Below are 13,566 nucleotides of genomic sequence, written 5' to 3'. Positions count from 1 at the left end.
GACCTTCTTCAGCCTGAGTAAAGGCATCTGAATTTCAAAAGCGTCTGTGGTTCCACAAAGACTCTGAATACTACTTTAGCTTCTGGGTCACATTCTGAGAGCCCAGCTTTAAATAAATGTTTTGGTTTCAAGGTGAACTCAAGCAAACCTATTGTTGAAAATCTGGTTCCTGGTGCCCAGTACCAGGTGGTGATATATCTAAGAAAAGGACCTTTGATTGGACCACCTTCAGATCCTGTGACATTTGCCATTGGTAAGTTTTCAGCCTAAAACAAGAGTAATACCTTATCTTTATCAGAGTACCAGGTGGAGAGGTGCTGTATGCAAGCTCAAATCATTATCGTTATATCTGGAAGGCCCATGCTAATTCACTCAGTGCTCTACCTTCAGAATAATGACTGACTAGAACTGTACAGTTGTAAGACAACCTTAACCTTTATTACTCAGGAAAATAAAATCAGAGACAAATACGTTTAATTTCGTTTTCAGCAATCATATCAGAACACTGAAAACCTTAGTTATTAAGTAGAAGTTTGAAGCCATTGCTAAGATTTTAAAGATTGCTTCTTGGCTTTCTTTTTTCATGCCCCCTCCCCTTCCTCTTAGTTCCCACTGGAATAAAGGATTTAATGCTCTATCCCTTGGGACCTACAGCAGTGGTTCTGAGCTGGACTAGACCTTACTTAGGAGTGTTCAGAAAATATGTGGTTGAAATGTTTTATTTCAACCCTTCAACAATGACATCGGAGTGGACAACCTACTATGAAATAGCAGCGACCGTCTCCTTGACTGCTTCAGTGGTGAGCACCCCTTAACCAGCCGTCACACTTTCCTGCGTAGACAGAAGCATCTTTCTTTAGGTAGCAAATGTCTCGGAAAAGATTATCTCTAAATTAGATGACTTTGTAAATACGCATGGTAGCTTGCCACTTTTAAGGTTTGGGGGTCGTTTTTCTTTTTATCTGGTTTTTTCTTTTTTAAAGAAAAAATTGTGTGAAGCTAGCTTTCACCACATTTTTTTTTCTCAAGAAAATTTGCTTAAAGCGGAGAAGAGCTGCCAAGTGGTTGTTGTTTCTCTTGGCTTCCGAGGAGGAAAACCTAAGAGATTTCCCTTAGGCCTAGTGGATTCTTCCTAACAATGACTAGTTTTAGCATCTACACATCACTTAACTATAATGCCAGGCCATTAGGGGTTGGCTTTTAAAGAGTAGGAAATTGTAAAATGAAACTAATATGGGAAATATTTGATCGTATGCTTTTGAATCACCTTAAAAATTATATTTTTTATATTTCATTCTATTTATGTCTCACCTCATTCTAGAAAGAATTTTTTATTACAGAGAATTTGGGAACCAAAAAAAGGTGCAGAAATAAAAATAAAAATAAAAATCATTTATTAATTTTTTCTTAAGCTAATATAAATAACTCTAGTCCAAAAATAAATATCATTTTCTCCCTTAGTCTTTTGTGTCTTTGCTTTTTTTTTTTTTTTTTTGTCCCCCATTCAGAGAATAGCTAATCTGTTGCCAGCATGGTACTACAACTTCCGGGTTACCATGGTGACATGGGGAGACCCAGAAATGAGCTGTTGTGACAGTTCCACCATCAGCTTTGTAACAGGTGAGTGGTTGTGGGAATTGGTTTCCTAAGGAGAGAACATTGTTTTGAGGAGGTACTAAGGTACCAGAAAGTGTCAATCATTCGCCAGTATAGTTTGAGCACCAATTTCACGGAAGATAACATGCTAGATTCTGATAATACATTGATTATTTAGACAATAGGCTTTAAAAATTAAAACATAAATTTTATTCTGAGTTACTGCCCTTGACTTATTTTTATTCTGAATCACTGCCCTTGACCTGTGTGTTCCATATTTGGAATTGATTAGATGGAGATGTAGCAGGCAGAGCCTTCAGCTTCACATAGCACACTCGATTGATTTTACCCATTTGATGATTATATTTGTTCGAGTGATGCCATTTCCTTATTAATTAGGCCATTTTAAAAGTCACAGGCTGACTGTGGAGTTGTCCAGTGCAGGAACACTTTGGAGCTTTAGAGGAAGATAGACCTGGGTTTGAATCATGGTTCTGCCATACATCACATGCAACCCTGGGCAAGTTAACTTTCATAAGCCTCACTTTTTCCATGTGTAAAATAGGGATGATAATAGTATCTATTACCTATTTTATCTATCACCCATAATCTATTATTATTTCACAATTAAATAAGCTATTCAGCAAAATACACAGCACAAAGTTTAGGTACTCAAAAAATGTCATTTCCTGGGAACCTTAAATTGTGAAGCTGCACCAGCAGGAGTCAGAAATAGCAATGAAAGGAGAAATTCATCAAGCAAACACTAATTTGCTATTTGAACTAACACTTTTCAAGAACCTATGTTGGACTACAAGACTGTAGAGTTAGAGGTGTACTGAGAAAAGAGAGGATAAAAACATTGTTTAGTTGAATATAATTTTGCCAAAATATTTTCCTCACTGGACATCATGCTTTACTCAGTTGAAATTTTCAATGAAAAAAATTAATTGTATGTGCCTTCTTACATGATCAACTTATAGTATGTCACTTTTCTTTACTAGCCAATGTCCAGAGCTCTCTTTTTTCCAGAAATTGATAATATATGAGAATAATAATACTATTAATATTAATAATAAAAACAGAGAAAAATGAGAGATACAAAGAAGGGAAAAAGCCTTGTGTTAGGCTCTTGACTATCAATAATCACTTAATTATAATTAAACTTCACTATATCAATAATTCATACAGGTTAACTTTCTGAGGAAGCTCTTTCTCTCTCAGACAGGACAGGTGAGGATTACTAGAAAGAGCCCAGGCTTAGCATCCAAAACCTGGATTGGCCCTACTACTTTATAGCCATAGAACTTTGAACAAATTATCTTAATGATTCTGAACTTCTGTTTTCTCCCCGAAATATTACCTGGCAGCTGGTTAATAGAGCAACACAAAGTGTTTTAGAACTCGTTGTAATAAAGAAGAGCACCACTTCGACAGTGTTTGTCATGTCTCAGAAAGAGGATATCAGAAATAAAATATTAATAGAGTTTGGGATTCTGGTTTCAAGTGGCTTAAGGCAGGGAACTGATTGAGATTGGGCAAAAAATTTAAGTGGCCATAGCAAATCCAGATAAGTAAACTGTGGTTAATAAGTGAGCTATTTGCCTAGGTGGGAAGTCTATTGTCTCCAATAAATTGACCTTGGAGAATTTCTTCTCTCTCCACTCCCCCCCCCCCCCGACAAACAACTAAGTAATGTTCACATCAGTAATCTACAGTCTTATCTAAGCATATCCACACAGCTGGTCTCAACTCTCACATCTATAATATGGAAATAATACCTCAGAAGGTAGTATGAGAATTAAATTATGTAATATAAATAAATATTATAATATATGTGGTAGCTGATTTTTATTTTTATACCTTAAACCAGTTGAAATTTTAGTGGCTTTTTTATTTGCCTTTATTCCCTCATTTCAATTTTAAAGTAAATAAGAACTGATTTTCTAATCTCATACTTTAGTTTCCTATGCTTTGAACTTTAATCCAAATTGCCAAATTGCATGGTATAACAGGAAATAGGAACAAAATATTGAATTAGGTGTGATTTCCTAGGACCTCAAGTTGGCTATCTTTGTTAGGGAACTTACTTTGTCTGCAAGTCGATTTTAGAATAATTATGCCTAGTACCAAATAATGATTAATAAACAAATAGTGACATCTTGTGGCCTTTCAGTAACATGGTGGATTTTAAAGCAACAACATGGAGTATAAAAATCTAAAAAATCAGCCCCTGTGAAGCGGGGAATATGTAGTTAGGGTTTTGCAATTTTTTTAAATGTTTTATCTCCTAACTAGATTTAAAATTTGGTGAGAAAATATCACTTGAAGAAATATATGCATAGGTATTTGTACATGATGAAGTGTATGGAGATATACTGGCAAGCTAGAAAGAAGCCAAGGTTATTTCCTTTTATTAGAATGTTCTGAAATATGATATATGTTTGTATTACTTGCCAAGTGGATTATTTACTTCTCAAGATTTTACTGTCAAACATTAGAAATGCTATTCCTATTTCACAAGAAACAGAAATATATTTTTTACTTTGTTTTATGAATCTCTTCAGTAAATAATTTTTCATGAAACCATAGTTGGTCACAAATGTTTGTTATGAATATTAGCAGTATGTTAAACAAAATATTTTTTATAATTCATAGAAATTTTCCTCCAAATATTTTAGTTGATTTTGTGCTATATCTCAGAATAGAGCACTTGCTTTGCTTCAAACCAATTTCAGCTGTTTGTTTCTTAAAACCTTTGTTATCACTTTTTAAAAAAATCACCAAAACACATATGCTTTAAGAGATCATAGATATAAATCTTAGGGTGAACTATCTTTCCCAGTGAGTGAAATTTTAAGATTTAAATATGTAGTAAGGTAAAATAAATTAGTAAGCTCAATATTAGAGAGATTCTAACTTTGTTGCAGGAGGAAAAAGAAGAATCTGTTCCTTCCCTCCCTTACTTCTTACCACAGCAGCATTTATGAAGACCTGTCTTCTGCAAAGCACTGTTCTAGGCACATCAGTGATACTGCCTTGCTATTTTATGGAAATAGTATTGATCTTCTATTCTACTAATAGTGCTATTATCTCCTAATTTCCTATCCTCCATCTTACTGTCCTTTATGCCCATACACATCTTCACTGTATCATAATAAAAGAGATTTAATTTTACTGGACTGCAAAGTTTCCAGCACCACCAATGCCTATTAATATTAATTGATTCATGCAGTAGGTATACCCAAACACGTGACCATTTTACTGAACTTACAGCTGTGAAATTTGTGTAAGAAACCTTTGATGTCCTCAGGTACAGTCAGGGCTTGCTGTCTTGTATCTGAGCTATACAAGGTGGGTCCCATGAAACACGTGCCCACCCTGTACCTTCACTACATCGCTGAGAGGTCCAGGAGTCCCCAGGCCCATCATGTGGGTGTGAATTTTAATTTCTAAATGAACTCTATAAGGGATTTCATGCTATATGGATAAGCATTTAATTAATATTAACAATTACATTAAATTGTGCCTCTTCCCTCCCTTGTAGCCCCAGTGGCTCCAGAAATCACTTCTGTGGAATATTTCAACAGCCTGTTATATATCAGCTGGACATATGGGGATGACACCACTGATCTCTCCCATTCTAGAATGCTACACTGGATGGTTGTTGCTGAAGGAAAGAAGAAAATTAAAAAGAGTGTATGTTTCTTTGAATCCTAGGATTGGGCATCTGAACATTTATTTGTGTGAACTTATCAAAAACCATTAAGTAAACATTTCTTGAGATGTTAAGCAAATGTTTGCATAGTTAGCAGTGTTTTAGGCTCTAGAGATAAAACAGTGAACAAAAATTAAATTCTTCTCTTTATGGAGCTTACCTTTTAATTTTTAATAATGAGCTGTAATAGCTTTAACCATTACTTTAATTTAGATCTAAGGTTATAATTAAAGCTTTTCTTCATGATGCCAAACATTTTTAAGAAAACTGCAGTTTATATATTTCAATATTTTCTCCACATTTCACCGAAACCTAAATATTTGGGTACATTGGGAATACTGATTATTTTTCTCCTAGTTTATTAAGCTTTTTTGATATTGTATCAGTCAGGATATAGACTAAGCTACTATAGCAAAGAACCCACCCCACCAAAAAAAAAAAAATTAGTGGATCAAACAAGGTAGAAGTTTATGTCTCTCTCATGATAGCCTAGAATTAACAGGGCACCTCTGCTCTAGGAAGTCATCCAGGGATCTAGATTCCTTTTATTTTCTTGCTTCTTCTGCCACTATGTGTAGTCCTCATCTACACAGGTGAAACTTCATCCTTATCCCATCTGTATTCTACCCAACAAGAGGGGGAAAAGAGAGGAAATGGAGGTCAAGGACTTACAGGATATGAACTGGACTATAACTTGCCCATGTATCTTCCCCTTACAACCCATTGGTCAGAATTAGTCACATGGTCCCCTCTAGCTATTTGGGAGACTGGGAAATACAGTCTTTAGTTAGGAAGTCTTTTGCTTACAGACATGGCTAGGCTTCATTCTGAGCTTTTCAGCCAGGGCTGAGTAACCCAACAATTTGCCTTTTCTATAGTGTGCTATGAATATGAAGAAAAAATATCAGAGTAGTACCTATTCTAAATAAAATTACTTACACAGTTGTTCCTTCTGATACGTATTATGAATTTTTAAGGCTACCTTACAGGAATTTATATAATTTTCAGGGGAAATAGTGTATCCGTAGGGTTGTAATCAGTTGCAGATTGCAGCACAGAATAGTGAGGGAATGTTAGCCATAGTCCTGTAGTTACTGAGGGGGAGTGGTATCCTGGCTCAAATTTGTGAGAGGTTTAAAACCCGGTTTTGATGCTCTTGTAGGTAACACGCAATGTTATGACTGCAGTTCTCAGCCTGCCCCCAGGAGACATTTACAACCTCTCCGTAACTGCTTGCACTGAAAGAGGAAGTAACACCTCCATGCTCCGCCTCGTCAAGCTGGGTAAGGGGGTGTTGGTGTGCATGTGAAAATAATCATGGCCGGAGAACTGATGTTTGCACCTCTGGATTTAGTATGGGCTCTTCAACTCAAGGAAATGATAGAAAAATGGCTAACTTTCTTTTATAAGTAGAAAATAGACATTCATACCATGACAAGAGCGCCTTCCACTTAGTATGAGTTTCTGGGAGTGGAATGTAGGTGCCTGGACACAGGAGGAGTCACCATAGGAGGAAGGAATTCATAGGATCTTAACAATGGAAGGATCTTGGAGATGGCCTAGTGCAGTGTTCCCAACCCTGTAAATATTGTACACTGCCCTCTTTAATATCTTAAATTGAAATTCTCAGATAAAATGACCCACATACTGATTTTTTTTAAATTTGATACAAGTCATATGTATATGTTCAAGGACAAATATTCTAAAAGACATAAATAAATCTCCTGATGCATGCACATAATTAATATGAATAAGTTTGGCATTTCAAGCAGTAAAAAGATCAGAAGTCCTTCCATACAAAAAGTTTAAAATAAATGAAAGAATGAACAAATAAACAAATTAATATTAATTAACTAATTAACCAATCAATAATAAATAATAAGCAAGCATAGATACAGTGGAACCCTAAGGTAAAAACTGGAGTTAGGATAAATAAGAGACTAGATATATTTATATATGATGATAGAATGAGGGAAATAACTTTTAACTAAAGTGACGATAACATGCCAAGAAAAATAGAAGACTGGGAATGAGGGAGAATGAGGAAAGTATGATATTCTTGCAGACGAGCTGAAAGTTATTTGTGCAATATAGTGTCAAAATAATTCTATTATGACATGCAACTGGGAGTGACACTATGTAACACAAAACACATTTTCAGCATTGAAAAAGCTCCATGTATTCAGGCATACATTTAGTTTCTAATTCTCAAAGCATCTTCAAAGACCATATGCTACAATCAGCAGCAGACAACTGATGATGGATTGGCAAAAAGCTGTGTGGTAGACCTCTTGGGGCAATATCAGTGTAAGAGTGGCAACCCAAAAATAAACACATAATTTTAATATGTAATTTTTACAGCAGAGATCTCTTATCAATTTTCTGGTTCAAAAATTGGAAATATAAAGCATAGCAATAATAAAAACATTTGCAAAATATTTATTGAAATTTACTGACATCTCTGTTTCAGGCATATGCTAATTTATAATACATGTCTGAGTCTGTTCATAAGACTCTCACATCATCTCTATTATTATATGTGTGCATGTGACAGCTGTAAGTAAAGACTTATGCAGGGGTGTTTTTTGGCAACTTAAACTAACATGAGCAACATTGTTGTCAGTGATGTACTTTTAGAAAACTCGTAGAAAATCCCAAACAAACCAAACTGCAGTCTTCCCTCACTATACATAGTAGTTACATTCCTCCATAACTCCATGCATAATACACTGAGTCTCAAATCTTTTGTGTTCCATATTTTCATCTCCATTGCCATAACAAAAGCCACGTTCCTGCACTGAAACCCTTTAAAATTAAATGTGTACTTGGAAATAAATGATGTATTGAATAGACACTATGGGCAGAGAAAGTTACTTATTCAGTAATTTAAAAATAGTATATTAATCCATTTAAGCATCTCACTTAATGACAGCTTTCTTCTAGATTATTTTGCTTAATTTCTTGAAAAAGCTTTTTGGTATAATTATAGGGTAAAGTACTAGAAATTAATATTGTGATGGGTTTATTCTGGTGCAACATTTGAAAGTAATGTAGGACATAGGACAACATTATGGTTATGGAACTCTTTACCATTGCAGGGCATCTAGGGTTTCTGAGCCCTGCCCAGAGAAGTCTAGTTAATTCCTTTGGTTATAACTGCTAAAAACATTCCTCGTTTGGTTATGACTACTAAAAACAATTTCCAAAATCCTCTCAAGGGTGTAGTACTACTCCTGGGCCAACCCTAGGAGGATTTGCTGAGTCCTGTTGATTATCACTGGTCAAGTTCAAGCTTCCAGGCACTTTAGAAAAATTTTCTTTTTCCCTAGCAGTCTATACTTGCATTCTAGGAATGTGGAGATCACTAGCTTCCAAAGCTGCATAAGCTTTATCCCTTCTATTAAAAGCATTGCTGCCTTTCAAGTCCATCCATTGTCTCTGATTTTGTTCTCTGTGGATAAGAAGTTCAGTTCAAAACTCATTTCCAGGTCATTGGAATTATTTGAATATACCCATGTTCCCTGTACCTTATCTTTCCCAAGCTTTATTATTCTTGGTAACTTTAAGTGTTTCTCAGGTCCTGGCTGCTATCTCCAAATCATTTGGTTTGTCAATCTTCCTTAAAATGCAAGTTCAGAGGCAATCTGACCAAAGTAGCATCCAGGGGTCCTATTGCATGCTGCACTGTTATTTTTATATGACATTAGGTATCAGCTGTGGTACCTCAGGAATTTGGACTAAAGTCATGAACTGATACAATTATACCTACATAGGAGTGTGAGTGAAAACCATGATCCCAAACTTATTATTAGTTTTGTGCTTGCATGTCTCCCTGTTAAAAGTCAGAGTATTGAAACCAGCTTATAAAGCTCTTATAGAAAGAAAGACAAGTTTTTACAGAAATTATTCCTAGTACATCATAACCCTTAGAAGTAAGCTTTGCCTTATTCCTATGATAGTATCAAAAATATTATTGCCTCTATCTTATTCCTTTCTGAAATAAGACAATCAATATACAAAGTGCTTGTCCTTAGCCTTATGTTTTTCCTGAATGCTAAATAATCTTACCTTTTAGTTTTTGATCAAAAGTTCTATTTCCTAATCCATCAATCATGTTATTGTGTTTTATAAGCTCTTTGAATTTTCTGTAACAAAATGCTTTGCCTACTGTAGAAGCTTAATAAATACTTGTTGAATTAAACTGAAATTGTACATGTAAGATCTGAATATGGTATTCCAGTTAATATTTAATCAAAGCAAGTTTCACCTTTCAGATAACTGAAATAACATTTTGCTTGAGTAATAACTGAATTACAGTTATATTTTGTTTCACAAAACTTCATCTCATTTTGTTTCTTCACAACATTTATGGTGTATACATAGAAGTCATTTGCATTCCCTTTTGCAGATAAATACAACTTTGATACACAGATTTTCAGGGCTTGTTTGAATCAGAATGCTGTTGTGAAAGCTAGGACCAAAACTGCACAGGCTAGGAAGGTGGAGTAGAGAACTACAGGATGCATTTCTTCTACAAAAGTAGCTAGTGGACAGGCAGAAACTGTGTGAATCAATGGTTCTGGGGCTCCAGAGACCAGGGGAGCCCTGTACAGCATCCAGGAAAGAGCAGAATGGGGAGACTGAGAAGGTGCAGCAAAAACCATGAGAGAATTGCTCCTGTAGCAGTGACTGGCACCCAACCCCACCCTCAAAGCTTGCCTTTGATATGGGGGTGGGGAGGGGAGGGACACAGTTGAGTGCAGAGCATGGCTTCTGATCCCTGAATTTAGATTGTTGGGTTCTGGCTCTGAATTGCAGTTCCAGTCTTCCCAGATCAGGGATCCCCATATCCATTGTTTCAATACCATCCAGTGGAGACTGAAAAAATACACTTCCTCCTTAGGGCTGCAGGGAAAGGTTTGCTGAAGAGTACCATCTTTTGGGTAGCCCAGGAAAATGTAGCTTCAGGAGAGAAAAAGAAAAACACAACTTTTTGGCATTTTTCATGACCCTCTCTCCAGGGCCCTTTGGAACTGCTCTGCACCCCCTTCAGGGGTCCCTGGTCCTGTTTTGATCAAACATGGGCAATTCTAAAGCTCTAGAATAAATTGGATTAAGTATCAAAGAAGATCCTTAACAAAAAGCCAATCAACATTAAAACCCTAAGCAAGAGAGACAAACGACCATCATAGTAAAGACATCATGAGAATCAGATGCCTAGACATCTGCAAAAAACTACAAGCCATATTAAGAAACAGGAATATATGGCTCAGTCAAAGGAACAAATTAAAAAATTGGAGGACACACAGAATTTGGAACAACTTAGTCAATTCAAGAGGATGAAGGAAAAAATGACTAAAGAGATAAATGATTCAAAACAAAAAATATTTCCAACAAAGCAAAACAAAGGAATAAGAAAAACAAATGTCCTAAAATAACTACATTGCTTCCAATATGCTCCTACCATATTTATTTATTTTTGATAAAAAAAATTAAGGAAAGAGATAAATGATATTAAGAAGACACTGTGAGCATAAAGAATTTGAAAGTTTAAAAAGAAATATAACAGAAATTATGGGAATGAAAGGCACAATAGAAAGGATTAAATACACTACAGCCATACGACAGATTTGAATAGGAAGAAGAAAGAATCAGCCAACTAGAAGACAGGACAATCGAAATCTTACAGACGGAAGAACAAATAGAGAAAAGAATGGAAAAAATTGAGCAGGGTCTCAGGGATTAGAATGACAGCATGAAGCACATAAACATAGAAGTCAAGGGTGTCCCAGAATGAGAAGAGAAGGGAAAAGGGGCAGAAAGAATATATGAGGAAATAGTGGGTGAAAATTTCCCAACTCTTATGAAAGACATAAATATACAGGTGCAAATAGTGCAAGGTAGTTCAAACAGTAAATCCTAATAGACCTACTCTGAGGCACATACTAATCAGGATGTCAAGTGCCAAAGGTAAAGAGAAAATCCTGAAAGCTGCAAGAGAAAAGCAATTTACCACATACAAGGAAGTCACAATAAGACTGCTGATTTCGCATCAGAAAACAGGGAGGTAAGAAGATAGTGGTATGATATATTTAAAGTAATGAAAGAGAAAAACTGCCAGCCAAGAATTCTTTTTCCAGAAAAACTGTCCTTCAAAAATGAGAGAAGTTTAAAATATTCGCAAATAAACAAACTCAGAGAGTTGGTCAACAAGAGACCTGCCCTACAAAAATTATTAAAGGGAGCTCTGCAGGCTTAAAGGAAAAGATAGGAGAGAGAGGCTTGAAGGAGAGTATAGAAATGAAGATGATCAGTAAGGGTAAAATGGTTGAAGTAATATTCAATTACTTCATTTGAATTACTTTCATTGAAACTGAATTTAGAGTAATATCATTGAATTTTAATGGATTAAACTCCCAATCAAAAGACACAGATTGGCAGAATGAACAAAAGTATGATCCAACTATATGCAGTCTACAAGATACTCGCTTTAGACCCAAAGACACAAAAGTTGAAAAGGAAAGACTGGAAACAATAACCAGAAAAGAGTTGGGGTAGCTATACAAATACTGGACAAAATAGACTTTCAATGCAAAAATGTTATAAGAGACAAAGGGAAAACACTACATATTAATAAAAGGTGCAATCCACCAAGAAGAAATAACAAACACAAATATTTATGGTGTCCCAAAATACATGAGGTAAACACCGGCAAAACTAAAGGGAGAAATAGAAGTCCCTCCAATAATTGTTGGAGGCTTCAATACATCACTCTCATCAATAGATATAACATCTAGACAGAAGATCAATAAGGAAACGGAGAACTTGGCTAATATGATAAATGAACTACCTAACAGACATATACAGAATATTGCATCCCCAAACAGCAGGATATACATACTTCTCAAGTGCTCATGGATCACTCTACAGGATAGACCATACATTACATCACAAAAGAAGTCTCAGTAAATTTTAAAAAATTGAAATTTTACAAAGCACTTTCTCTGACCACAATGGAATGAAGCTGGAAATCAATAACAGGCAAAGAACTGGAAAATTCAGTAATAAATGGAAGTTCACACATTTTTAAACAATCAGTGGATCAAAGAAGAAATTGCAAGAGAGATCAGTAAATATCTCAAGATGAATGAAAATGAAAATACATCATATCAAAACTTATGGTATGCAATGAAGGCAGTGCTGAGAGGGAAATTTATAGCTCTAAATACCTATATTTAGAAAAATAAAGAGCTAAAATTGAGGACTTACTGCACAACTGGAGGAAATAGAAAAAGAATGGTAAACTAATCAATCCCAAAGCAAGCAGAAGGAGACAAATAAAAAAGATTAGAGCAGAAATAAGTGACTTTGAGAGAAAAAAAATACAATTAACAAAACCAGAAGTTTTTTCTGTGAGAAGATCAATAAAATTGACAAGCCTTTAGCTAGACTGACAAAGAAAAAAAGAGAAAAAATGCAAATAAGTAAAATCAGAAATGAGATGGGGGACATTACTACTAACTCCATAGAAATAAAAAGGATCATAAGAGGATACTATGAACAATTGTTTGCCAACAAATTAAACAACTTTGATGGATAACTTCCTAGAAACAAACAACCTACACTGACTCGAGAAGAAGCAGAAGACCTCAGCAGATGAATCGCAAGTAAAGAGATGGAATCAGTCATTCAGTAGACCCTAACAAAGAAAAGCCCAGGACCAGGTGGCTTCACAGGTGAATTCTACCAGTCACTCCAAGATGGACTGATACTAATCCTGCTCAAACTCTTCCAAAAAATTGAAGAGTAGGTAACACTAACTCATTCAGTGTGACCAACATCATCCTAATACCAAAGCCAGATAAAGATACCACTAGAAAAGGAACTTACAGAACATATCTCTAATAAATATAGACACAAAAATCCTCAACAAAATACTTGCAAACTGAATCCAGTAGCACATTTAAACAATCATACACCATGATCAAGTGTGTTTTATCCCAGTTATGCTAGGGTATTTCAACACAAGAAAACCAATTAATGGAATAATATATCACATTAACAAATCAAAAGGAAAAGCCACATGGTCATCTCTTTTGATACAGAAAAGGCATTTGACAAAATCCAGCATGCTTTCTTGATAAAATCACTTAGAAAGATAGGAACAGAAAAAAACTTACTCAACATGACAAAAGACATATCAAAAACCCTCAGCTAACATCATACTCAATTGTGAAAGACTGAAAGCTTTC

General features: G+C 35.3%; 1 protein-coding gene across 2 annotated transcripts in view; it reads left to right on the top strand.

The window, feature by feature from the left end:
* PTPRO (protein tyrosine phosphatase receptor type O) overlaps nt 1-13,566 on the top strand; it is a 254,990-nt gene that overhangs the window by 177,149 nt on the left and 64,275 nt on the right. For both annotated transcript variants that reach the window (XM_037845676.1, XM_037845675.1), the window contains exons 8-12: nt 133-253; nt 607-800; nt 1,509-1,620; nt 5,144-5,295; nt 6,477-6,597. In XM_037845676.1, coding sequence (XP_037701604.1) covers nt 133-253; nt 607-800; nt 1,509-1,620; nt 5,144-5,295; nt 6,477-6,597 — 700 coding nt within the window. The remainder of the gene's footprint in view (nt 1-132; nt 254-606; nt 801-1,508; nt 1,621-5,143; nt 5,296-6,476; nt 6,598-13,566) is intronic.

This window comes from Choloepus didactylus, chromosome 8, assembly GCF_015220235.1.
Source record: "Choloepus didactylus isolate mChoDid1 chromosome 8, mChoDid1.pri, whole genome shotgun sequence".
In the NCBI taxonomy this organism is placed as follows: Eukaryota; Metazoa; Chordata; class Mammalia; order Pilosa; family Megalonychidae; genus Choloepus; species Choloepus didactylus.
The sequence above is the reverse complement of the archived record's forward strand: the minus strand, read 5'-3'. Positions and strand labels throughout refer to the sequence as shown.